Source organism: Gopherus evgoodei, chromosome 13 (genome assembly GCF_007399415.2).
Source record: "Gopherus evgoodei ecotype Sinaloan lineage chromosome 13, rGopEvg1_v1.p, whole genome shotgun sequence".
NCBI lineage: Eukaryota > Metazoa > Chordata > Testudines > Testudinidae > Gopherus > Gopherus evgoodei.
Window position 1 is genome coordinate 22,683,396 of NC_044334.1, and position 26,044 is coordinate 22,709,439.

Genomic DNA, 26,044 nt, shown 5'->3' on the forward strand with positions numbered 1-26,044 from the left:
TGCTCTGAGCTCTATGGATGAACAGCTCCATAAAAATGCAAAGGATAGTCTCTTGTAGTCCCATGTTGAGCATCCTCGATGCAGTTTATTAGAGGGGAGACAGAAGCTGCGTCCAGGGAATGACCAACAGAAATGATTCAATTACTTGTGAACTGGCTGGATGTGAAGTGATTTGACTTATAAAATGACCTTGAATGAAGGAACAATCTGACTGCTCATGGCAAATCTATAAATCTCCGTGCTCAGAGAGGTCAGAACTATTTAGATACATCTTTACAGCCACAAATACCGCCCCCACTCTCCTATTAGGAGACTGTGGAAAGGTAACAAGAACAGGGAGACAGCTTTTTTTTGTGTTCCAATTTCTGCTGCTGCTACTTCCTTTCTCAAGTTAATATAACTCCCCCTGCAGCTCTAGGATCCCGAGAGCTGCTTCCAGCAACCTCCCCAAACTGCACAGTCCACCTGCTGTCTGGTATTTTTAAGTTGCTGCAGCTGTAACTTTTTCCTGATCCATGACAAGTTTTAACCACGTCAGTTCTTTCTGCTGATCACAATGAAAGCTGGTTCTTGAATTAGTTCAACAGCAGCCTGACAGTCCTGGTTTTGGTTAAAGCCATTAAAGGTATATCTAGGCTGCAATAAAACACCTGCAGCTGTCCCCTGTCAGCTGACTGGGGTATGTGGGCCTTGGGCTATAAAATTGCAGCATAGATGCTTGGGCCAGGACTCCAGAGCCCAGGCTTAACCCTGAGCCTGAACCTCTGCACTGCAGTTTTATAGCCGAGCGAGCCCACGTCTGCAGACATGGGCCAGCCGCGGGTGTTTTACTGCAGTGTAACATATCCTAAGGGTAAGCAACATAAACCCAGGGTTCAGACTCAGGCTCAGCTGTAATCTCCTTTTGTCTACACACGGATTGCACTAACCCAAGGTCCCAGGGCCCTACAGGGCTGAAAGGTCTGAACCTGAGTCAAGCTGGGACACAGGGTTCAAACCCTGTTGGTTTGCTGTGTTGATGCAGCCCCACTGGACTCGTGCTCTGGTGGTCTGCCAAAAGTATCCCACAATCGTATGGCTGATCTTTTTGGTGGATAGTCAAGTTTTCCCACACTGCATCATGAACAAAGGGCTAGAGTGGCCACATTTGGGGAGAGTGCTAGGAAGTCTGGGATATGGGTGGCTGGACTCAGGCCTGTGTAATGCAGTGTAGACAGTGGAGCCCCAGGTTGGCACCCAAGGTTCAGCAATTCCTAACCTGAGGTTACAAATGCTGAAGAGTAGATGCTGAAGCCCTAGATTAACAAACCCAGGATCTGTTAACTCGAGTTCTACTAATCCTGGTATGCATTGCAGTGTAGACATACCCAAACATGGATGTCCAGACCTTTCCCAACTCAGGCAGTAATGGCAGTTGCCAGGGGCATGAGGACTGCATGCAAATGACACAAAATGGAGCAGTTCGCAGCTTCCCTTGTTTGTTAATCTCGGGGCATGGCTGGCAGGTCCCAGCAAGAGGTGCAGCCTGACTGCGTGGATCAAGATGACACATTGCATACCGAGGCTACAACATCGGTGGACTTCACCTTCAGATTCAAGATGGGGGTAGCCACTGGTCGTATTATGCAACTCCAGGGTTGTCATTTGTACTGTAGGCTTTGTGGAGTTCTAAAGCCTGTAACAATAATGTTCTGATATGGCAGGGAGATAGATAGCGGGTGTGATTGTTGGTCACAGGACTGGCAGCCAGGAAGTGTTGATTTCTGATCCAGATTGGAAACTAACTTATTTTGTGACATTAAAGAAATCACTTCTCTTTGTGCCTCAGTTTTTCCTATCTGATAAACTGTGGTAAACTTATTTCCCTCCCAGAGTGGTTGCAAAGATCAATGTCTACAGCACTCTGAAGACGCAAAGCACTGCAAGTGCTAAGTATTGGTATGAAAATGGGGAGTAGGGGTGGGGAATATCCCTACTGGATAAGTGGTATCTAAAACAAACATCACACACAGTTATATAATAAAATAACATTAAATGTACATATTTAATGTGGTGATATGATTTTTTAATTGTTTATGTGGGGTAGCACCCTAGAAGGTAAAGGACTGTGTCACAGTTTATTGGGGCTTAAAGAAAGACCTTATGCCTTGCTGTTTGGTTTCTGTTACCATGTACCTTGCTGTATGCTGTGTTATCACTTAGTAGTTAAGGAGGCTAGAGCAGGGGTGGGCAAACTACAGCCTGTGTCGGATCCAGCCCCACAGGGCCCCCATATACCCTGCACCCCAACTCTCTGCCGTGAGCCCTCATACACCCTGCACCCTTGTGCACCCCAACCCCTGCCTTGAGCCTCCTCCCGCAGTCTGCACCCCTCCTGTACCCCTGCCCTGAGCCCCCTCTTCACTCCGCACCCCTCCTGCACCCCAACCCCCTTCCCAGAGCCCCCCATACACCCTGCACCCTTCCTCTCCCCCAATCCCATGCCCTGATCCCCTTCCTGTGCCCCAGCCCTGTACACAATTTCCCTACCCAGATGTGGCCCTTGGCCCAAAAAGCTTGCCCACCCCTGGGCTAGATAGCAGAAAGCTGAGTGGGGTATGTACTTCAGTTGCCTTCCCTTCCTCTAAACCAGCCATGCTTCACCTCTTCCTCTAGGAGGGAATTTCTTTCTTGCTTTTATGATGTCATTGGAAACAAATGACTTTCTTCTATGCTAGCTAATGGTTCTGTTTCTTTTCTGCATATCCCTGACCTGCAGTCTGTTAACCCTGTGTTACATGCAGCCATAGAAATCTGAGACTTTGTTCATGGCTGCTATTGCAGAGTGAGGACACAGCTGATCAGATGCTTTGGTGCTAGTGTCCTCCAACAATGAGCACCAGCTGATACTATGCTGAGTACATTTATTTATTGTATTTTTAGTGTGTACATTTAAATGTCTTGGGTTCCTGACAAGGTGCCAGTGGGGCTGTTGTTACAAAGCTTTCCCCAGACCCCAGCATGCTTTATCTTTCACCCAAAAGGGAGGTGACTCCAGTTTTACACTCCTCTTTTCCCTCTCAACCCAGTTTTCCCAACAAGCAGAAGTCTGCAGAACCATCTCCCACTATGATGAGCTCTTCATTGGGCAGCAACCTGTCAGAACTGGACCGACTACTCCTAGAACTGAATGCTGTTCAGCACAGTCCCCCTAGTGGTTTCCCAACAGGTAGGAAGTGGTGACCCATGTGTCAGTGCTAAGTATGTTGATGCCTGGATCTCACACCTCCTTCCATGTATAAATTTCCCTGTAAGTCTTTCTCCCCTGCCCAGTTCATCCTCCTTTTTGCCCTCCCCATGTTGTATCTGCCTCTTTCCACTGTAAGCGAGGGTCTATTAACTCTGTTTTTTTTCTTGTCAGATGAAGCCAGTAGAAGCCCCTCCCTGCCCAGTGGGACTGGACCTCACTATCTTGTCCCAGAGAGCAGTAGCTCTTTGGGGATGAAGGCAGCACCCCCTACAAAAGAGAAGCCAAAGCGGAATGGAGGACGTGGGATTGAGGATGTGCGTCCCAGTGTGGAGAGCCTTTTGGATGAACTGGAGAGCTCTGTGCCAAGTCCAGTGTGAGTACTGACCCAGCTACTGTTCCCTTAGGTGCAGGGGGCATTGGGGCAGAGATGGGTTAGTGACTTCACACCATTTAGTGACAGCAGCTAGGAGAGTGCAGTACTGCTGGGCAGATGGCCTCCTGTTTTCTTGGTAATGAGGGGATTTGCTCTCTCCAAACTGGGGAAGGTCAAGGAGGAAGTTGAAGATTGTTGCCATGTCTGCTTCTTTTTTGGGCTCAGATTTACTGCAACTGACATTGAGTCAGAAGCTGCTAATGTTGGAAAAACAAATAAGTGTACAATGGGTCATTTTACCATTGGGGGTACGTGTTTAATTCCAGATGGACCTATCCTCCATGAACTTACCTAATTCTGTTTTGAACTCAGTCATGCTGACTGAAAATTGTCACCATCTGTCAAAATAAATTGGGTGGGTCTCAGTTTCGTTCCTAATGGATGCTTGCTCATATCACCAACTACCACAGCTGCACTAATTGGCATCTTTGGCAGTCTCATAGAGAGAGCAAAGGGTTGGAAGTGCCACAGAAGCTGATCTCCTGGAAGGCATGTTGAGGCGTATTTGGGGTCCAGGTGTGGGGAATCTGGCCATGCTGCTTTCCTTGCTGTACCTGTCCTGGGAATAAACAGAATCCCTAGAGCTGAGGCTGTGAGGCTGGGATTTTTCACCACCACCACCACATTAACATGTAATGTGTGTGGTTTTGTTTTGTTTTGTTTTATCAGCCCTGCCATCACTGTGAACCAGGGTGAGGTGAGCAGCCCACAGCGGGTCACCTCCAGCCAGCAGCAGACTCGCATATCTGCTTCTTCAGCCACAAGAGAACTGGATGAGCTGATGGCATCTCTCTCTGACTTCAAGGTGCCCAACCGTAATAACTTCTGATCTTGTGTTCTCCACTCACTTATCTGTCATCCATTTCTACTGACCACCTCCTCTCCTCAGATCACCCACTGCAGCCCTTACTCCTTGTACCAGTCAATTCTCGGTGGTGTATTAATGCTGTCAAAGTGCTGCTGCAGGTGTGATTGGTGTGACAAATCTTATATCTGGTGTGGATGATGCAGAGACTTGTAAACTAAGTTTACTGCTCTTTAGATCTGGCAGGGTTTGCCCTCGTGTAGCATTCACAGGACTAGGCTAATCTTCTGATGTGTTGAGCAATAGATAGAATATGCTGATGCCAAGTGCAGATCTCATAATGTCCAGAAATCTCTCAAAAGCAGGGAGGATTTTCTGATGTAACTGCTGCTGTGTGTCGTACGAAGTGTTCAGCTAGCATTCAGGGGTATTTCTCCCTATGCCAAACACTGGATCAAGGCAATGCCTATCTCTGTCAACATCCTGAGGGGAAATCCCAGCTGATGTAGTGCCAATTTTTTTTGTTCTGATTCAGGAAAAACACTTCATTGAAATAATGACTAACTGCACCTATGTTGCCCAGCAACACCAATTTGTAGGGTGGGGATATCTTTTGCGGGTGATGGGGAGGAGTGTGACAGTGTGTGATTCACAGTGAAATGAAATGTTTTGTTGGCAACAGATAGGAGCTGAGTTCTTGTAAGTGCAGAGTCCATTGTTTTGGTGGGTTGTAATTTAATAAGAGGAAACCATCTCCCATCTATTTACTGGCAAAGACCAGCCTCTGCTGCTCTGGAGGATATCCCCTTTGTTGCCCTTGATTTTTCCCAATCAAGAAGATGGGAGATGATTTTTGAGACTTCCAGGCAGATGATTTGGGCAGTAAAGATTTCATCTCAAAGGTCAAGAAATTTCCAGAGTTGGGTTCTAAAGAACCTCCCACCATTCAGGTAAAAATGGGGTTGATGTCTAAGCCTTTTGGGGCAGGAGGATGGGAAGTGCTGCATCAACATATCTGGAACATCTGAATTTTCATACTGGATCAGACCAGTGATCCAGCTATTTTACTGGCTAGTACCAGCTAGTTCAGAGGAAGGTTGGGGGAAGAAGGGAAAAAAAAAAAAGGAATAACCTGCCCATGAGGAAAGTTTCTTCCTCAGTTAGTGGTTATCTTATTACCTGGAGTGGGAGGGTTTGTATCCCTTACATAAGATTTTTATATAGATATCACACATGCTTACACAAACATTGGATTGTCTTGTCCTTTCAGATGTGTAATACTCTTTCTTACAATGCATAGCTAACCTGTGGAACTCATTGTCACATGATATCATTTATGCCACAATCTTAGCAAGATGACTAAAAGATTCCATTTTATGATTTTTAATATTTTGAATTTTATTTGAATTTAATCTCTTATATTATGAGTGAGGGTAAAGTAGGAGTGCCTGACTTACCCTCTTTATAACACTCGTTATTTTGTGTATTTCTACCATAGCCTCACTTAAATCTTTTTTTCCCTAATCCAGTTAAGTCCCAATCTTTTCAATCTGTGTTCATATGAAAGCTTCTCCTGGCCTCTCACCATTTTTTGTCACCTGAATGGCCTCTGTTCCCACTGTATTTATTTATTTTTTAGATGAGCAACCAGAGCTCAACAAAATATTCCAGAATGGGGAAGAGGGTACCATGGATTTATATAATATTAGATTTTCATTCCTTGTGCACCCTAACATCATTTGCTTTTTTGACTGCTGTTATGGGGGGGGAGGGATAGCTCAATGGTTTGTGCCTTGGCCTGCTAAACCCGGGGTTGTGAGTTCAATCCATGTGAGGGGGCCATTTAGGGAACTGGGGTAAAAATCTGTCTGGGGATTGGTCCTGCTTTGAGCAGGGGGTTGGACTAGATGACCTCCTGAGGTCCCCTCCAACCCTGATATTCTATGATTCTGTGTATGGAACAGAGGATTTCATTGAGCTGCCTGTTTCTCTTAAGTGTTTACAGGTAATTTAGAAACCAGAAATGGGTGTGAGTACTTTAAATTTGGAAGGAATAATTTACATTATTTTGCATTTGTTGCAATGAATTTAATCTGCTGTCATGTGGCCCAATCACCTAGTTTTGTTAGGATCTTATGAAGTTCCTCACAGTCTTCTCTAGTGTTGACTAACTTAATCTTGCATCACCTGCAGATTTTGTCACTTGGCTGTTCACCTTTTGTTCTCACATCAATATATTAAACAATAACATTTCTAGTCCAGAGCACTATTAACCTTCTGTATGTTGAAAATTGACACTTTATTCAACTGTGCAGTTAGGGTAGAAAAGAATTCCCTCTGTGATAGCCCAAGTAAATTACTCAAGCCAGAGACAGGTGATTTAGAAGCTGCAGGATAACATATTCAGCACCCATATGTTCATGACATTATTGTCAATGTTTAGCAAGTAAAATCTCATTGTGGCTGCTGACACTAAGCACAGATATACACAAGTGAACTCTTGATGACTGAAAAACATCCTCATGCAGCCTAAGGACTTCAGCTTTCCAGCCTTTTGTGTCTCTTCTACAGAAAGGCACTTGGGGTCGTAAGTCTGTAAGCCTGGGGGCTTGAGTGTCTTACAGTCATTGGAAAGGCTGTGAGACTAAATTTCAGAGCACTAGTAAAAGCTGCCTGGCAGGATGGGTAGGTTTGGCAGGCCCATTAGAATCTCAGAGTACTCTTGTCCCCCTTGCTTGTTTCCTAGCTGAGCCCAGGGAGCAAACCAGAAAATGTGGACCATGCATTTGGGTTTCCGCAGTTCCCCTCGACAGCAAGGGTTAGGGACAATTTTTGTTTTGTTTTTAAATAATTTTGGTTTCATAAATACAGTAACTCCTTGCTTAAAGTTGCAGTTATGTTCCCGAAAAATATTACTTTAAGCGAAATGATGTTAAGCGAATCCAATTTCCCCATAAGAATTAATGTAAATGTGGGGGTTACGTTCCAGGGAATTTTTTTCGCCAGACAAAAGACTGACTGACTCTCTCTCCACACATACACACAGTGTAAGTTTTAAACGAACAATTTAATACTGTACACAGCAATGATGACTGAAGCTTGGCTGAGGTGATGGAATCAGAGGATGGGATATTTCCTAGGGAGTACCTTGCTGCTAAATGATGAACTAGCACTTGGCTAAGCCAACAAGTGTTAACACATTGATAATGTAGCCTCACGCTCTACAAGGCAGCACAAATGGAGGGAGGAGACACAATAGATGCAGGGCAGTGGCTGCAAACGTTCCCTGCGGAAACTGAACGTGATGATGAACCCACGCTATCCCGCTGGAGCACAGCACTCCCTCCACTTTCCAAAGTGCTTGGCGGGGAGGACATGTTGTGGGGAAAATGTGTGTGAGAGACAGACACACACACACACTGTGAGTTTGTGTGTGAGAGAGAGACGCACGTTGCCCTTTTTCGCTGACCCCATTCTAAGTATACTACCTTTTTAAGTAGATCAGCAAGTTGAGACAGCAGCTGCTGCCAGCAATCTCCCTAGGTCCTGTCCTCTCCTCCCCCCCTACCCCTGATGGGGTACAGGAGCCAGAGGAAGGGGACACCCTGACATCAGCACCTACCTTTCCCACCCCCCTGTACAGCAAGCAGGAGGCTCCAGGGAGCAGCTCCAAGGCAGAAGGCAGGAGCAGCACAAGGCAGTGGTGAGGAGGGACAGCTGAACTGCCAGCAATTGATAGCCTGCTGGGTGGCTGCCACACAGGGAACTTAGGGGGGCTACGGGCCCACCCTGGTGCTAAGCTTCCACCAACTAGCTCCAACGGGCTGCTATTCCTGCAAGCAGTGGACAAAGCAGGTGGCTGCCAAACTAATGTTATAAGGGAGCTTTGCGCAACTTTAAATGAGCATGTTCTCTAATTCATCAGCAACATAACAACGTTAACCAGGATGAGGTTAAGTGAGGAGTTACTGTATGCAGTTACATTTCTTTGAGACGCTGACGTGCCTAACTGTGTATCTGAAACTTATAGCTACTCTAGTGGTGTCGAGAATGCATAAACATCTCCATGTCTATTTCTCTTTACTTCCATTTTGAGAATGGCCATACTGGGTTAGACCAATGGTTCGTCTAGTCCGATATCCTGTCTTCCTACAGTGGCTGGTGCCAAATGCTTCAGAGGGAGTGAACATGGCAATTTGAGTGATCCATCCACTGTCATCCAGTCCCAACTCCTAGCAGTCAGAAGTTTAGAGACACCCAGAGCATGGGGTTGTGTCCCTGAACATTTTGGCTAATAGCCATTGACGGACCTGTCCTCCACGAAGTTATCTAGTTCTGTTTTGAACCCAGTTATGCTTTTGGCCTTTACAATATTCCCTGGCAACAAGTTCCACAGGTTAACTGTGTGTTGTGTGAAGAAGTACTTCCTTATATGTCTTTGAAACTTGCTGACTTAATTGCATTAAGGGGTATGTGGTTTGTGTGTTACGTAAAAGGGTGAAGAACACAGCCTTATTCGCTTTTTCTACACCATTCGTGATTTTATAGACCTGTATCATATCTGTTAGTTGTTTCTTTTCCAAATTGACCAGTCCCAGTCTTTTTAATCTCTCCTCATATGGAAGCTGTTCCATACCCCTAGTCATTTTTGTTGCCCTTCTCTGTACTTTTTCCAATTCTAATCTCTTTTTTTTTTTTGAGATGAGGTGACCAGAACTGCATGCAGTATTCAAGGTGTGGGCATACCATGGCTTTGATATTTTCTGTCTTATTATCTATCCCCTTTTTTGACTTCTGCTGCATATTGAGCAGATATTTTCAGAGAACTATCCATGATGACTCCAGGATCTCTTTTTTGAATGGTAACAGCTAATTTATATCCCATCATTTTGTCTGTATAGTTGAGATTATGTTTTCCAATGTGCTTTACTTTGCATTTATCGACACTGATTTTCATCTGCCATTATGTTGCCCAGTCATTCAGCTTTGTGAGATCCCTTTGTAGTTTGCTTTGGACTTAACTACCTTTAATTCTTATATCATATGCAAACTTTGCCACCTCACTGTTTCTCCCTTTTTCCATATCCATTTATGAATATGTTGAACAACACTGGTCCCAGTCCAGATCCTTGGGAGACCCTGCTGTTTACCTCTCTCCAGTGTGAAAACTGACCATTTATTCCTACCCTTTGTTTCCTGTCTTTTAATCTGTGACTGATCCATGAGAAGACCTTCCCTCTTATCCTATGACTCCTTATTCTACTTAAGAGCATTTGGTGAGGAACTTGTCAAAGGCTTTCTGGAAATCCAAGTGCACTGTATCTACTCGATCACCTTTTTCCACATGTTTGTTGACCCCCTCAAAGAATTCTGATAGATTGGTGAGGCATGATTTCCCTTTACAAAAGCTGTGTTGACTCTTCCCCAACATACTGTGTTCATCTTACGTGTATGATGATACTGTTTTTTTTACTGTAGTTTCAACCAATTTGCCTGGTACTGAAGTTAAGCTTCTCAGCCAGTTAATGGGCAGGATCACCCCAGAGTCTTTTTTTTTTTTTTTTTAAATTGGTGTCACGTTAGCTATCCACCAGTCATGTACAGAGGCTGATTTAAGCAGTAGGTTATATACCATAGTTAATAGTTCTGCCATTTCATATTTGAGTTCCTTCAGAGCTTTCAGGTGAATAGTATTTGGTCTTGGGGACTTCATTGTTTAATTTATCAATTTGTTCCAAAACCTCTTCTCCAGGCAACTTGTCTGTTTCTTGTCAATCTCCTCTGTAGACATGGCCACCTGCTCCCAGCAGTTACTTTCCCTTTTCTCTCACCTCCCAGTTGTTTCACTCTTTCCCTCTTCCTTTTTGTTTTTCACCCCTCAATTCTGCTCCCATGTGCTAGCTCAGTTGCACAGTTGAATTGACAAGGTCTCTGGCCTATTTCGCTTTCCTGGTACCATGAATAGAGGCAGGGAGCAGCAGGTCTTTGCATGTCAAATGTTCTCGATGCCCTGCTGTCCTTACTTCTGAGCTGCAGTCCTGTGCGTGTACGAGAGAGGCAGAGGAGGAATAAGGCAAACATGCTAAGAAGATTAATTAAAGCCAGGAGGACAAAGTCCAGACAGAAATTACAGCGTGTGGGTGGGTGGTGTGGGCTTTTTGTTTGCTTTCAGTTCAGTTTTCCTCAAGCCACAGAGTAAAAGGTGCCACTGCAGGCTGATGCATTAACCTTAATGAGTTGCTCATTCTATCCGCTTACAGAATCTATTTGATTGTGGTGTTCTGCTTATCAGTCAGCTGGCACTGAGGTTACTGAATGCAGTTTTGCACCATTCGCATATCTCTGACATGTGATTCCTCCTTACTATGTGACTTGGTGTCTGCATTAACCAGCCTCCCATTGTGGTGCAGCTTTTTATACATTAACTACTGCATTCATTTTGTTTTAATATTTTTAACATGTTGGAAAAATGATTTTTAGAGCAAAATAAAGCCGCCTTACCTTGAAAATGATTGGATTTTAGAAAGCTTGAAAACTTTGTCCCAAACTCAGGTAAAAATAGGAACGCTTTAACCATGGCATCTATGCTTCAGAGGGCAGTTGGTGTGTAAGGGAGAACAAATAGTGTAAACGCACAGGGAGTTTTCTAATAATTAATACACTTCAGTATAGCACCTTTACTGCCAGAGTCTCTCTGCTTACAAACTATAGCTCAGAGGGAAGAGTGCCCTGTAATGAATCACTAGCATCGCTTTCTGGTGCCCTTTGGGTTTTCCTAGAGAGGTCTCCCATTCAGATGCTTACCAATCCCAGTCCTTCTTAGCTTGGCAGTCTGACATCCCAGACAAGTTCTGTGATTGCATAGACACTCCAGTCACCTAAGCTGGAAGGGCATGTGGCTTCCATCTGCTGAAGGGTTTTGCCTGCATCCAAGTGAATTCTTGCTCTTTCATCATGACAACACCCAATAAGGTAAGTAAATTGTGTTGGCTGGGATTTTCAAAGGAGCCCATGTGGGTTAGACACGCAATTCCCATGGGGGATAAACACCCAACTCCCTTAGGCACCTTTGAAAATTCCAGCCATTACCCCTAATATTAGAAAAGGGAAACTAAACCTCAGCATGAGTTGGTATCAGAGCCAGGATTAGAACGGTCCCTTGCTGCCACTGCCGTGCTAAGTGCTCTACTGAGCTGTCCCTCTTGTGGTAAGAGGCCTCACTGGCTGCCCAAATGTAGCTGTAAGAGAGAGAATGAGAAATCCTTTTATCATCAATGGCAGACCAAGTGATCTCAGCGATGATTCCTCCCCCCTCCAAAAAAAATAATCAAGTGGCTATAGGCTAACTCTGTAAGGAAATGGGCTATAAACTTCATTCTAAAAAATGATCCTTTTACATGGATAAATACCCAAAATCAAGAATCGTTGGGTGCAGTGGCAGACTAAGTAGGCCACAGTGGCTGGTTTGGGAGTGCACAAAACAAGCCATGCTAATTTCTATTCCATTAAGGAAATGGAAATAATTCCTGTTTGTCACGTAGGAGCTGACATAGTGGACAGGATCAGAGCCCTGATCTGTTAGGTTTAAAATATAAGCAGTGGAGAACTAAAAACAGAGTACCTGCCACTGACCACTGCAGAGCATGTTTTGGAACAAACTTTGTACTTCTCTCACCCAGATATAAAAGGAGCAAGAAAAGTGGGATGGGTGAGGAAGAAGAGGGTTAATGCAGGGCTCCTGAAGGACAGCCCATAAAGTCCTAGAATGCTTCCCTCGGATTCAGCATGTATTTGACCCAGAGGAGAGCCTTGTGATTTGAGCAGGCCAGAGCCTGAGTCATGTACTCCTCTTCTGCGAGTGCCCTGAGGCTAGTGTTTCAGGGAGGCAAATATTAGGGCTTACATGCTTCATTGTTTTCTTCAAAAAGTATGGAAATTTATATGCAAATTAGTGCAAGTGGTCTTATTCAGAGAAAGTTGCTAACTGTCAGTCTTGGTTTAATGGGCTGGGCCTTTGGGGCAGATGCACCAGCCCCATTTACAGGAGAAAGAATTAACTGCAGCTTCGAAGAGCCTAAGAAAAAGTGCTGAATGGCTGCATGATCCTTCCTCGTTCCCAGCACCCTCCTGTGAGAAGGAGCACAACTGTGTGTTCACGTGCCACACTCTGACTTGCCACTTGTCCATCCTTGCTGCCTTGATGGCTTTATGTCAGGAGGGCACCGTGGTGTGCAGGCTGTGATTGTTCTGCCATGTTGTGCCTTGTTCTTTTCCTTTCCTCACCTTTGTCTCTATCTTTCCCCCCTCTCTGTTCCTCTTTTTTTGGTCTTGTTTTTGCAGGCTGTTTCCACTATGTCACTGATTTCTGAAGCCTCCCTGGAACTGCTTTCCAGCCCAACAAATCCAGACTCAATTGACTCTCCTCCTGGTACAGTTCTGCTGCCCCAGTCAAAACCCCATGGGACAGGCCAGAGCAGGGACCTACCAGTCCTGCTGCCACCTGCCGCCTTGGAAGTCCTTCATATTGAAGAAGAAGGCAGCAGCACTGCAGTTGCAGCTAATCCAGGACGTTCTGCCACTACTCCACAGCTCCCCTCTGTGGCTCGGACGGGTCAGTCACTTCCAGAGGACTTTGCTATTTCTGCTCCTTTTGGGGATCATGTGCTTTCTCTGAGCTCAGTCAGGCCAAGCAAAAAGTCAGATCCTCCTAGAGAGATGTCCCAGTCCATGATATCCTCCAAGACGGAATCTCTGTCTGTTCCTTCTAATGCAGAGGCCCACAGTCAGGGGCTTGATGAGGCAAAAGCCGCTGAAAAGAAAGAGCACAGAACTGAGACCAAGCTCACAACTGTTCCCGTTTCTAGCCCGAGCATAACCAGCCAGGTGAAGGGGCAGACACCCAAGGAATCAGCACAGCAGGCCATTTTCAGGGATAATTCAGCCTTTCCTTCCCAGAAGGATGGAAAAATGGAAGCAGCTTTAGATCAGCTGTGGGCTCTGGAGCTATCTGAGCTTATACCAGAGCTATATTCTGAGAATGACCATGTCCCGCAGTCAGCATGTGAACCTGAGATTGTGGCTGTGGACCGGTGGGATGTCTTCCCAGATACTAAAGGCCAGTTGGGTCTTGGAGCAGAACAAAGACAGAAGCAGGATGCTGAAATTGAGCATGAAAGCAGGACAGATGACTCTCCTGATATGGCTAAAAAGAGGCAGAGCAGAGAGAGAACTCCTAGGAAAGGTGGCCCTACTAAAAGCAAGCCAGGAGAAGACCGGGAAAGAGAGCAAGTCAGGAGCTCAGCAGTCACTCCAGAAACTGCTGAAAATGCTTGGAAGGATGAATTGGATCTGCTGTCTGTCTCCAAGCCACCTATTGAGAGGATTTCTGCATCGGGCCAGGCAGGCATTGAGTGAATGCAAGAGTGGGCAGGTTCTAGCTAGCTGCCTGTGCATGGTGTGAGTGCATATTAGGGCTCTTCCAGAGCAGTCTGATAGCTTACTCCAGACTAACAGCATGCTGTTCTGGAGCGCTTGGAGTCACTGTAATGACAGCTGCATGGCGCAGAAGTCTGAGACCCTCCACTCTAGCAGCAGCTTTGTGGTATCTTTTGCATGTGGATCAGTGATTGGCTGCTTGTGCAGCATAGAACATGAATAGCATCCATAATCTGCAGGCTGTCTCGTAGCTAGAATGGGGCCAAGTACATGATCTATAGAGCTCTCTGAAGAGCAAAGTGCTGTTCCACAGCTATGGAGGGATTTGCTAATGACTGTCCAGACTTGGCATAGCAACTCCTCTTCCCTGCTGGCTTAGATCTGTATTGACACTGGAGCTCCTACGGGCCTTCCAGCACTAGAAATGCTGTGTGCATCCCAGAATCCTCTCTGCTGGGGCATTTCCCCCAGAACTGCATAGGGGAGAGATGAAAAGAAGTTGACATGGATCACTGTGGTGTGAGGGAAACCATAACACCTAATGAGGTGATCTTGTTGAACTGTGACCTTGTACCTCAAATCATGGCTTCGTGCTGGATAATCTGTCTTCATTTTGTAGCCGGAGTTCTTTTTGGCTGCTATGACTGGTCTGGCTGGGATTTTCCTTGCACTGAGTCACTGCTCTGGGCTGTGCCAAGAGGAACTTTGGCATTGTGCAGTAAATACCATCACTCTTCATGCTCACAGTTGTCACTAATAGTTTGGCTTTGTGCTGCTGCCTCTTGGGGCTTGCTGTTGCATTGCTCTCTTCATGCTGAAACTGTCACCTTGTCATTCAGATAAAATCTGTAATTGAGAGGACAAGAAAGACCTTAAACGTGCACCCAATGTATCGTGAGCGCTCACCGAGGCGGAAAGTAGGGCCAGTCATATTTCATAAGACTGTGTCCCAGGATCGCTTGATTGAAGAGCTGCAAGACAGATTGGGAATCAACAAACAGGAAGAGGAGGAATGGAAAAGCCAGGAAGACTGGCTGACTGAGGGAGTCATTGTCACCGCCAGGCCACAAAGGAAGCAGCAGGATGGTGGGCAGCAAGTACAGAAGGTAGAGCGTAAACTCTGTACTAGGGTTTTCCCCTGTGTCGCTCTGCTCAGAAGGTCTCTAATGGAGACATAGAGTAGGAGGTGGGAGTGACAGGTCTCTTGAGAGTCCTGGGATAGCGTTGGAATCTGACTCCTCTGCCCTAGCAGTGTTCCCTTTTCAGATCAGCTAGGAAATCCAAATCCCAGCTCTGCAGGAATTGGAGTAAGCAATCTCTTGGGAAGGCAGTGTTATCTAATAGGAAGTCTAATGCTATCTAAGGTCAGGCATTGAATTGAGGTTTATTTTCATTCCACAGTGGGGAGGTCAGTCAATAAGCAGACCATATTTCTTTCTTTACTAAGGAACCTGCCCTGAAGTGCTTATAGCCAGATGGGTGTTGCTAGGTGCCTTCTCCTTGAGACTCTGGCACTTTCTCAAAGAAGGTCTATTGAAAATGGCACCATGACCTCTGTTTCTGGTTGGCTACAGCAGTGAGGTTGGCCTGCTTGCTCTCTGTGTTCTGACGTGAAAGGAAGACTATTTTGAAAGGAAAATAGAGACGTGCTAGGTAGTGAGTGCCATGTTACCGTCTGTTTCATGCTGCCTGTCCTTCTGTTGCAGGAAGTGCTTCTCTGTTCGTCTCCAGATTTGTTCACCTGTCTCCCTCCTTTCTTTCTAGATTATAATTCCTCCAGAATCCCCCCTGCCCATGAGAAGAACAGTCTCTGTGCCAGCTTCTCCCCAACTCCAGCGTCCCAAAGAAGCTGTCAAGATTTTCCCTGCCAAAGCTGCTTCCTCTTCTCACTCTATTCCCTCTCCACTCCCTCCACCTCCTCCTCCATACCCACCACAACCTTCCTATGTACCCTCTGCTACTGCTCCTAGTCCAGTCTCCTGCTACTTCAGCTTGCCTCCCCAGCCTCTGTTCCAGTGGGAGACTTCTTCTGATGACTACCAGGAACTCTCTGTGGTGGGCACTCCTCCCTCTGAAGAACATAGATTCCTCCATTCTCCCCAAGCCCAGATTCCTCCTGCCATGCTGAGTAAGCCAATGGTAGCGTCTTCTCCTGCCAAGACACTATCTTCTGTTGGCTGTCAGACTGATGAAGATCCATTCTTCCCACCGATGCAGGCATGCTTTTCCTTGTGCTCTTCATTTAACAGAGCAATTACAAGTCTGAATCCAGCACTTCTTGGCCTGTTGGCTCTCTAGGTAGAACGTTTGGGTAAAGGCTGGTACTGGGCTGCTCTACAGAAGATGAGTTTAGTGTTGCCAATGGCTGATTTTTCTATCCGATTTGTCCCTTTTATAGCAGTGTGAGGTGCACATGTATGGAACAATCCAGATCCTGTGTCCATTTGTTGGCCACATATATGTGGCACTGGGAATGGACTATGATCTTTGTTTCTTGCCATTGAACTGAAGGAATCAAGTCCATTAGTTTAGGGCCCAATACTCCCCTCCACAGTGTGGCACTGAGGGGAGGGGAGAAATATGTGGAAAAGCCTGAGAACCAGAAGAAGAGGCTGAACAGTGATTCCACATGCCCCTGAACCCCCACCCATGTGGACACTGCTCAGCTGGGATTCTGTGGGGCTTGGAGAGTAGTGCAGAGGCAATAAATAGCTGCTCTGTAGGTCCTGCTCTCTAAACCCAGGAAGAATATTTCTAGAAAAGTGTACCTGAACAAGCCTGATTCCATTCATTGTAGGTAGTGACGCTCATACACAAGCCAGTGCAGTATAGCTTCAGTCTCCACAAGCACCAGTCAATCAAAGTAGACTCCTCTGCATCATGAATTGTTGTCATACTTTGCAGGTGATCCCTACTCCGCCGCTGGTCCGACGCACCAATCCACTTGCTGCTCGGCCACCCCTCGTACCGCCCACCCATGAGAAGGCAGGATACCCTTTCTGTTTCCCTTCTCAGCATGGTGTGCTGTTAAGGCAAGAGGGATGTGATTCTGGCACAGTCCTCTGAGCTGTTCCTAGAGGCCCTGTTGCTATGAATGCCGGATTGTTGTTTTTCTATGCATGGTCTGCTGTTTGCAGGGGTGTTGCTGAACCTGACAGCAGTGGCAGACCTTTTAAATTAGGGCAGGAATTTGAAAGGCCTTTGCATGAGCATTTCTAGCACGCGAGTGTGGTGTGCATTGGTAGTGTTCCTAAAGGGGCTGTGCTCATGCGAGTTTCTCTACAAAGTGCAGGCATTGGGGGGGGTGTGGAATATTTCCAAAAGGAACTGCATCCCTTGCAGTACCACCAGTAAAGGTCAAGTCCACGCACGTTGTTCTGCACTGAGATGTCCGTGGCTGCACTGAAGTTAGCTGAGGCTGGCTGGTCCCGGGGGCAGGGAGGGAAGTGTCACTGTGCATTCCATTCATTGCCATCCTCTCTGCAAGTGACACTTCACTTCTCATATGTCTATTTCTAGTTGGTTTCTGCACCCCCTGTCCAATGGCCACAGGCCCTTGGCCAGGATGAGGAAGCATGTGGCTCCCTGTGCCCCTCTTTTGCATCATATGGGCACCCACACATTTGTATTGTTACCTTTTTTGTGTTGGCTCTGAAGTGCTACAGGGATCAGACTAGGAAGGGTGCTGAAGCTAGAGAAAAATCAGCTCCAGAGAAGCCTGGGTGTAAGGGCTAGGTCTACCCACTCCCATTGCCTATACTCTTGAGTTATGATCAGTCTGGATTCACTGGTCTAATTTTTAGAGGTGCTGAACGTCACCAATTAACTGTACTCTGCACCTCTCAGGATCAGGCCCCTGACTGCCCTGCAGTTTTGAGAGGGAGAATCCTACACTCTGTGTCCAGCAAGATGTTTCCTCTTCATAACATTGTCTTGGGGAATTTGCACTGTAGGTAAAAGTGACAAATGCTTGTGTGTCAGATCCACAGGGTCTGGTCTGTGCTCCAGCCTGTAACCAGTCCTTTTGGGGTACCCCTTTAATGTGCCAGGCCCCAAGGACCCACCCAGTTCCACAGGGGCAAGACTCCACATATTCTGAAACTGGGCTTTTGGGTGCCAGCAACCCTGTTTCCCTCCATGACTCCCTGCAGCAAATCCGGCAGAGCCAGACTCCAGTGGGAGGTGTCCTTCACTCCTTCAGAGTGCAGTGCTCCCAGTATTAGTGACATCAAACCAATGTATCGGTCAGCTGGGGGTACAGAATCTGAAAGTCCTTAGGGGTGATCACAGAGAAGCAAAGATTAAGACACAGTTCAGTGTGGCCAACGTCAGAGCTATACTCAGCCAAGTTGCTGTAGAATTCATTTTGGCTCTGTCTTTGTCCTGTTGTCTGGTTTCAGGTGGGGTGTGTGTTCTGCATATCTCTCTGAGCACAGCTTATAAAATACCACCTGATACCTTTCCTTTGTCTGTCTGCATGCAGGACAGCTGAAGAGCTCTGGAGCAGAGACTGCAGAAATTCCCTGAGGACCGTACAGTGCTTGCCTAATGGTCCCAGGGCCTTTGCTCTGCTTCCCTGTAGAGAAATGGGGGGGGGAATCTTCCTCTTGGCTGTTGGTCGCTAGGTGTGAATGTCCCAGGGATTGGAGGGTCCATTGTCTCTTCTGATCCTCCACTTACATGTGTAGACTTCATTCAGTTGGTTTTGACTCTGGTTTCCAGCAAGGCTGCTGAGTCAACACCTCATCCCTTCCCTTTACACTCGGTGCAAAACCTGGTGGGAAACTGAGGCACACATAAGACTCATGGAAATATTACAAAAATGCCCTTGTTCATCACAGCGTAGAATAAGAGTTTTTAAGGTCGATGGACTAGAGAGAGACCTTTATGTTGAGTGTGCACTTCATGGTGCTGAACTGCCAGAACCAGCTGTCTTAGGAGAGGGGTCAGGGGGATAGTAGGAAGGAGGTGTATTCTGTTCCATTAGGAGCAGAGTGTGACAGGTTGGATCACAGAAACCCCCTGTGAGCTGCCACCTGATGTGCCAAGACTACCTCTGCTCCTGTTTTCCCTGCCAGCTTAGGATTCCAGCACCCTGTCTTGCTGAGCCAAACACTCCAGTCTGTCCCAACAAAGACCCAGGGTCTGAATTACTTGCCCCAAAGCTGCAGATTTACCTGAAAACAGCTCACAGAAGTGTGCTTGTCTTTAGCACTCAGATCTCCAAATCCCAATGGGGTTTAAACCCAAATAAATCTGTTTACTCTGTATAAAGCTTATGCAGGTAAACTCATAGATTGTTCGCCCTTTATAACACTGATAGAGAGATATGCACAGTTGTTTGCTCCCCCAGGTGTTAATTAATAAGTAAAAAGTGATTTTATTAAATACAGAAAGTAGGATTTAAGTGGTTCCAAGTAGTAACAGACAGAACATCTATACAAATAGGATGATCACATTCAGTAGATTATAAGCTTTGTAATGATGCCTTACAAGAGACCTTTTGCATGAAGCATATTCCAGTTACAGTATGTGCACTTTTCATTTTTTTATAAAACCGTATAAACTGCACAACGTCACACAGAGTTGGATGCTGGTTAGGCATGATGGGGTAACGTGCACATGTGGTATGCAGCTTCTGGCAGAACAGATGGAAACCAGTGTTAGTACTTGACTAGCTTATATGGACAATGTCTAATGCCAGTAGCCACAGGATGGTGGGTGGCACTCCCTGTGTGTGCAGGAGAAGGGGCCCTTCATTAAAACCAGGGCTCTAGGGCACTTCAGCATGTGTCCGTTCCCTTTGGCACTCCATGGCACTCTAGCAGTACAAGTGCTGGGATGCTTGGTTGTTTCAGTCCTTCCACCCTGCACTTTTTTCACAAATGTTGTTGGTATTGTGGCTGTGTAGTTTCACTTTTAACAGAAACGCAGCATAATGTCCATAATCCACCCAAAAGGTCCCTTTAGGAAATGGCTCAGTGGAGTTCTCTAAACCTGACAGCCACCATTGTACTGCAGGGTTAAGTAAAATAACCTACACTTTATGTAACAGGACATGAACTCTGAGTTTGCCCCATATCACATGGAGATGAGTATCCAGACAGACCATAAAGAGCGAAGTCCTGCACACTTCCTCTCTCTTCTCCCCACTTCTTCTTGAGGTTATGTTACTAAAGAAAATACATCTGTTCCCCCCTCCCAGTGGAAAACGGGTTTCAAAGTTATGTATTTATTAAGGTGATTCCCAAAGTGGGCTTCCAAAGACCTTTCTTATCCCTTCTCCACACTCCCCCTGTAAATCTCGCATGTGTATCGTGCAGTGTTTGCTGGCCTGCCACCTCCTCCCCATGCAGACGCACACGCTACTAATGAGCTGCCAGGTAAAGCAACAGGTGATTCCTTGAATGCTCCCCACCTTCCCTGGCTGCTCCCATTGCAGCCTTTGGTGAAGCTGGGGAGTGGGGTCAGAGCTACCCAAGAGGGCACAGAAGAGAGAGAGAGAAATGATGCAGAAGGGAAAGGGGGAAAATACCCTGAAAAGAAGAGACAAGGTGTGGGAGGGTGAGAAGGAGACTGTGAAGGAAAGGAGAGGAGAGACTGGAGAGACAGCAACAACTGTGTGTGACAGGGAAGAGGAGACAGTTTGGGAACCACTCAGAGAGCATGCCTCGGCCTTTGTAAGCCGGCCAGGAACCTGTGAAATAAAAGGAAGATCTCCGTAGAGGCTCTACCAGCAGGCCACAAGCACTTTTTCTGGTAATCTCTGCCTTATTGGGAGGGTGAGGAGAGCCAAATCTCCACCCCTCAACACTCTGATGATCTAGCTCCTGGGGTCTCTGGGGAAGCCACACTTTTGTCACAGCCTGATTGTAACAAGGGTGCATCTCTGCACCTGGTTCTCACTGGCTTCTGCAGACACATTAGCCTCTCCAGAGCAAGTCCTGGTCTGTCCATATGCAGAACAGCTGAAGAGCTGTGGGCAGAGGGTTGGATCATTTGATGATTACCTGTTCTATTCCCTCTGACAGTGGCCAATGCCACGTGCTTCAGAAGACAGGATACTGGGTTCGATGGACCTTTGGTCTGACCCAATATGGCCGTTCTTATGTTCAGAGACTGCAGAAATCCCTGAGAAGCCGTACAGTGCTTGCCTTACACTGACTGGGTTTTTTCTTTGCAGTTCATGGCCCAGGGGAAAGCTGGGGGCAGCTCCCCTCCGTCTGCACTCCCAAAACCTGGCAGCCAGTTGGACAGTATGTTGGGAAGCCTCCAGTCCGACCTTAACAAATTGGGAGTAGCCACCGTTGCCAAAGGTGTTTGTGGAGCCTGCAAGAAACCAATTGCTGGACAGGTGAGTCGGAGGCACCATCTTGTTGCTAAGCCTTGGGCTACAGCAAGGAGTAACTGGGAGGGCTGTGTCATGAGGCTGAAGGGACTGGCGATGCTGAAGAAACTGAAGTACTCTATTTATCCACTGGCCAGGTACGCTGTAAGCTCCTCCAGTGACCTCTACCCTGCCCTTGAGGGACTGCCCTCTCCTGAGATGATAGGTAATTCAGTTTTCATGCTACCCCAGTCCAGGGCTCACTTGAGTAGTAGAACCTGTAGTTAGCGCCAAACTCTACCTGGTGTGTTGTCACATGAGTTGCCACAGCAAAGAAGTAGAGTCGTCCCCCATAACTGCTCCTTCTTCCCTACAGGTCGTCACAGCCATGGGGAAAACCTGGCACCCAGAGCACTTTGTTTGCACCCACTGCCAGGAGGAAATCGGGTCACGCAACTTTTTTGAACGCGATGGTCAGCCCTACTGTGAGAAGGACTATCATAATCTTTTCTCTCCTCGCTGCTACTACTGCAACGGGCCCATCCTCGATGTGAGTCCCTGAGCCCGCACGTGTCAGTAGGAGACTCTCTCTTGGCTGTGCCTGGGGGAGTCTGGCGCTGTACTGTCAGAAAAGCGCACATCCATCTACTCCGATGACTCTTCTGTAGTTTTGGGACCCCTATTCTTCCTTCACCCTAGTGCTGTAGGAGAAATAATTGGACCCAGTGCAAGTATCTCCCTCCATCTGCTGGAGGGTCCTGCAATGAGAGGGCAGGTTCTGCTGAACTAAATTTGCTCCATTGCAACTTTACTGAACTCAGCGGTAGTATCTAGCTATCCTTGCTGCATTAAGGATCTCCTGATTTTCCCCAATGGGATACCATGGTAGGAGGCATTCCTGCTGAGTTTCAGAGTACTGCACGGGACTGTGTCCCCTTCTCCCCCGGGTCTAGAGGAAAGGAGTGGTGTGTCTGACCTTGTTACGGTAAAGGGGAGTGGGGGGGGGGGATTGAATCCCCAAGGAGGGGGCTTGGCTAAGCTCTTTAAGCACAGCTGATTGTTGCTGCACTCAGCACTGGTGTTTGAGCTCTCACTGTTTGTGGTTTCTCCCAAACAGAAAGTGGTGACAGCTCTGGACAGGACGTGGCACCCGGAACACTTCTTTTGTGCGCAGTGTGGTGCTTTCTTTGGACCCGAAGGTACTATTGGTTTGTGCAGAGAGAAGCCACTCTGGTGAAGCAAGTAAGGGGTAGGGGTGGAGGCAATATAAGGGGCTGTGATGGGTCTTTTCCATACAGCAGTGGTCCCCAAACTGTGGGGCAGGTTTCGGGGGAGCGGCAGGGCCCAGTCTAGCTCCCATAGGGGGTGAAGAGGAAGCGCCCCTCAGCCCCACTCTGCTTCCAGCTGTGGCCCCGTCCTCTGGCGCTTGGCCTGGCTGCGGTTCTGAACCCGACCGCAGCCCCAGCTGCAACTCCACTCCTGGCCCGGGCTCCAGCCCCATCCTCGCCCACCTTAGCCTGTCTGTGCCTCCCCTCAGAGTCGCAGCCCCACTCCCGACTGCAGCCCCGGCTGCAACTCCACTCCTGGCCCGGGCTCCAGCCCCATCCGCGCCCACCTTAGCCTGTCTGTGTCTCCCCTCAGAGTCGCAGCCCCACTCCCAACTGCAGCCCCGGCTGCAACTCCACTCCTGGCCCGGGCTCCAGCCCCATCCGCGCCCACCTTAGCCTGTCTGTGCCTCCCCTCAGAGTCGCAGCCCCGCTCCCGACTGCAGCCCCGGCTGCAACTCCACTCCTGGCCCGGGCTCCAGCCCCATCCTCGCCCACCTTAGCCTGTCTGTGCCTCCCCTCAGAGTCGCAGCCCCGCTCCCGACTGCAGCCCCGGCTGCAACTCCACTCCCGACCAGGCTCCAGCCCCATCCTCGCCCACCTTAGCCTGTCCACTCCTCCCCCCAGGAGTTGCAGCCATGCCCGGGTTCCAGCCCCACCCTCTCCCACATTAGCCTGTCCACCCCTCCCCCCAGAGTCGTAGCCCCGCCTGGATTCCAGCCCCATCCTCGCCCACCTTAGCCTTTCCACGCCTCCTCCCAGAGTCGCAGCCCCGCTTCCGACCGCAGCTCCGGGGAGTGGGGCACGGACAGGGGTAAGGGGGAGCACGACATGAAGTGTAGTTCCCTGTCATAGAGCAAGTGACGTAGAAAACTGGGGGTGTGGGGGTAGAGAGAGACCGTGGTGTTACTTAGTGGATGGGGAGCTAACGGTGATTGCTATTTCCATATGGAGACTACAGGAGGCGAAGCATGTGCTCCTCCTATAGCAGAATAAGGGATAACGCTGGTCTGTGACTGGGGATCCCAGCCACCCTGTTAGCCCCATGGAGTCTGGCTGGGTGTTCCCATGAATAAAGGTTACACGCTGATGCTGTCTGGCTCTGTTTTTCCCTTGTGTCCTTGGCAGGGTTTCATGAGAAGGATGGCAAAGCCTATTGCCGCAAGGATTACTTCGACATGTTTGCTCCAAAGTGTGGGGGCTGCGCCCGGGCCATCCTGGAAAATTACATCTCTGCCTTGAATACCCTGTGGCACCCTGAGTGCTTTGTCTGTCGGGTAAGAGAGCCTGTGCTGTCCCACTGTCATCTGACCCCTCTCCCAATTCCCCTAGGTGGGTGTCTGTTGGTTACCTCCATCAGAACAAGGGGTCTGTACCAGCACTGGACAGCCTCACAAAATACATAGTGTGACAGTGACCATGCACCCTCTTGCTTCTCTGCCTGTTTCCATTCAGTTCTCTAGGGGCTTAATTCCCTCCCCCATAGCCACAGTTATGGGTTTCTGCAGCAGTTCACTGATAAGCACAGAATTTTTCCAATGGTTTCTTAGTAACAGTGAGCTAAGCTTTCTCAGCACTCTGCCTCAGCACACTGATTTGAGGAGCTTCCTCGTGTGCTCACTCTGGAAATGTAAACTTAATGAGACTGACCTGTTTGGATCAACTTGGAAACTAATGAAATAGCTGTAAACTGAATATCCTGCTGCATAATGAACTGTAATGCTGCAGAATAAATACTTAGCACATCTTCAAAGAGCCTTGCAAATATTTACCCATCTCCCAGGAGCAGCGTAAAGATTAATATCAGCCACGTGTTACCGAGACGGAAGCAGAAAGGCGGAGTTCAAAATGAGGGTCAGAACCCGTGAGTTCCTGTTTCAGATCCTGTGCTCAGACCACTAGTCTGCTCTCCTCTGCTGCAGAGCAGCAGCATGAAAGAGGACTTGGCTGACCTGTCCGTTGGAAACTCTCCATCACTCAGAAGGGCCCTGTGAATAGAAATTCTGGCAGTCATGTGGGCAGCTGACCAGCTCTGTCCTTGCCTGGACCTGGGTTCAGGCTTTTCTTCTGCTCAGGAGATGCTGCTCGGCATTCTTCACGCTGCTGCCTGTTAGTGGGGCCAGCAGCTTTTGGGCAGATTCTGTCTTTCTGTTGTTAAAGTAAGGCCAGTTTCCAGTGTTTGTTTTCAAATGGAGGTGATGGCTTCGTAGTCTCAGCATCAGGCTCCCAGGTACCTGCTGCCTTTGAATGCAGCAAACAGCCGAAGTTCCTTGCAGTTCACTGTGTGTGATCATGCATGGATATGCACTTACTGCTACACCCTGCTGGAGGCCTGCATGCAGGGCTCTGTCTGCATCTGCCTGTGACTAAGTACATGTCCAACCGTGCGTGCACATGCATTCGTGTGCATGTCCCTAGGGAGGAAGGATGGTCTGGACGTTCAAGCACAAAACTAGGACTCAGGACATCTGGCTTCTGTTCTTGACTTTGCTGCTGACCTGTTGACCCTGCGGAAGTCCCTTAATGGCTCTATCCCTCAGTTTCCCCATCTGTAAAATGGGGTGGGGTGGGGGGAATTTCTCCTAACTTCCCACGACTGTAGTGACAGTACAGCCATTAATACCTGCACGGGACTTTGACAGTGATAACCATTATAGAGAGGTGGGTGCCTGTTAAAAAAATCGGTCTCTAACAGCTTCTTTTCATAGACATTAAAGACCCAGTATCACTTTTGTAAGGGTATGGACTTGTCCCCAGGGTCTTTGCCCAAAATTTCTCCCCTCTCCACATTTCTCCAGTGGCTGTCACCTTCTGCCTGCCACTGTGTTTCAGTGGTGAAGTGACTCCTGTATGTGTATAGTTTGGGATGCATCAAGGAGGGTGCTGTCCCAGGGAATATACATAATATCTGGCATTCTAAATGGGTAATTTAAGAAAAACCTACTGGCCGTCATCTTTTTTTTCACTGAGACGAGCGTAAGCAGGGCAGATACAGCTAAAGAAATGAAAACCAAACCATTGTGACAAGGTAAAAGGTGCTCCTGATGCCCTGGAGCATAAGGAATTCCAGGAAAGCCTGGCTTCCCTGCCTATCACCTGGGTGAGCTGGGATGGGTTGGCTGTAAAAGCTGCTGTGGTGGCAGCTACCTCTGTGGATGGAGGTGTTCCCTTCCCTCCCAGCTTACTGGAAGCAGGAGAGGTTCTGGTGTTGCTTACCAAGTGTTCTCAGTAGTTTTGCTTTTGGGTTTAGATTTTGTGTTAATAAAGCCAGCCTGGAGTAAAGGAACATGAACTATAGTTGAGGGCTTTATTTTCCCTCCCAGCTGCTGTATCTGCCCTGCTTATGCTCAGTAACCCTGTCTCTGCTGGGAGCCGATCATCTTTGCAGCAGTACTTCTGCAGCCCCTTTCTGCTGGATGAAGATGATTCACCCTGGCCACTTCCTGCAGGAGGCAGCTAGGGGCATGGCAGGCAAAGGCATGGATTGTGG

General features: G+C 47.8%; 1 protein-coding gene across 6 annotated transcripts in view; it reads left to right on the forward strand.

Moving 5' to 3' along the window:
* PXN (paxillin) overlaps positions 1-26,044 on the forward strand; it is a 69,260-nt gene that overhangs the window by 39,400 nt on the left and 3,816 nt on the right. For 3 of the 6 annotated variants that reach the window (XM_030582628.1, XM_030582629.1, XM_030582630.1), the window contains 11 exons: positions 3,069-3,208; positions 3,401-3,602; positions 4,332-4,467; positions 12,808-13,866; positions 14,742-15,008; positions 15,667-16,119; positions 16,807-16,887; positions 21,086-21,256; positions 21,606-21,779; positions 22,347-22,428; positions 23,683-23,831. In XM_030582628.1, coding sequence (XP_030438488.1) covers positions 3,069-3,208; positions 3,401-3,602; positions 4,332-4,467; positions 12,808-13,866; positions 14,742-15,008; positions 15,667-16,119; positions 16,807-16,887; positions 21,086-21,256; positions 21,606-21,779; positions 22,347-22,428; positions 23,683-23,831 — 2,914 coding nt within the window. Of the gene's footprint in view, positions 1-3,068; positions 3,209-3,400; positions 3,603-4,331; positions 4,468-12,807; positions 13,867-14,741; positions 15,009-15,666; positions 16,120-16,806; positions 16,888-21,085; positions 21,257-21,387; positions 21,456-21,605; positions 21,780-22,346; positions 22,429-23,682; positions 23,832-26,044 lie in introns of those variants that run through there. The other 3 variants (XM_030582632.1, XM_030582634.1, XM_030582631.1) reach the window with 2 other exon arrangements.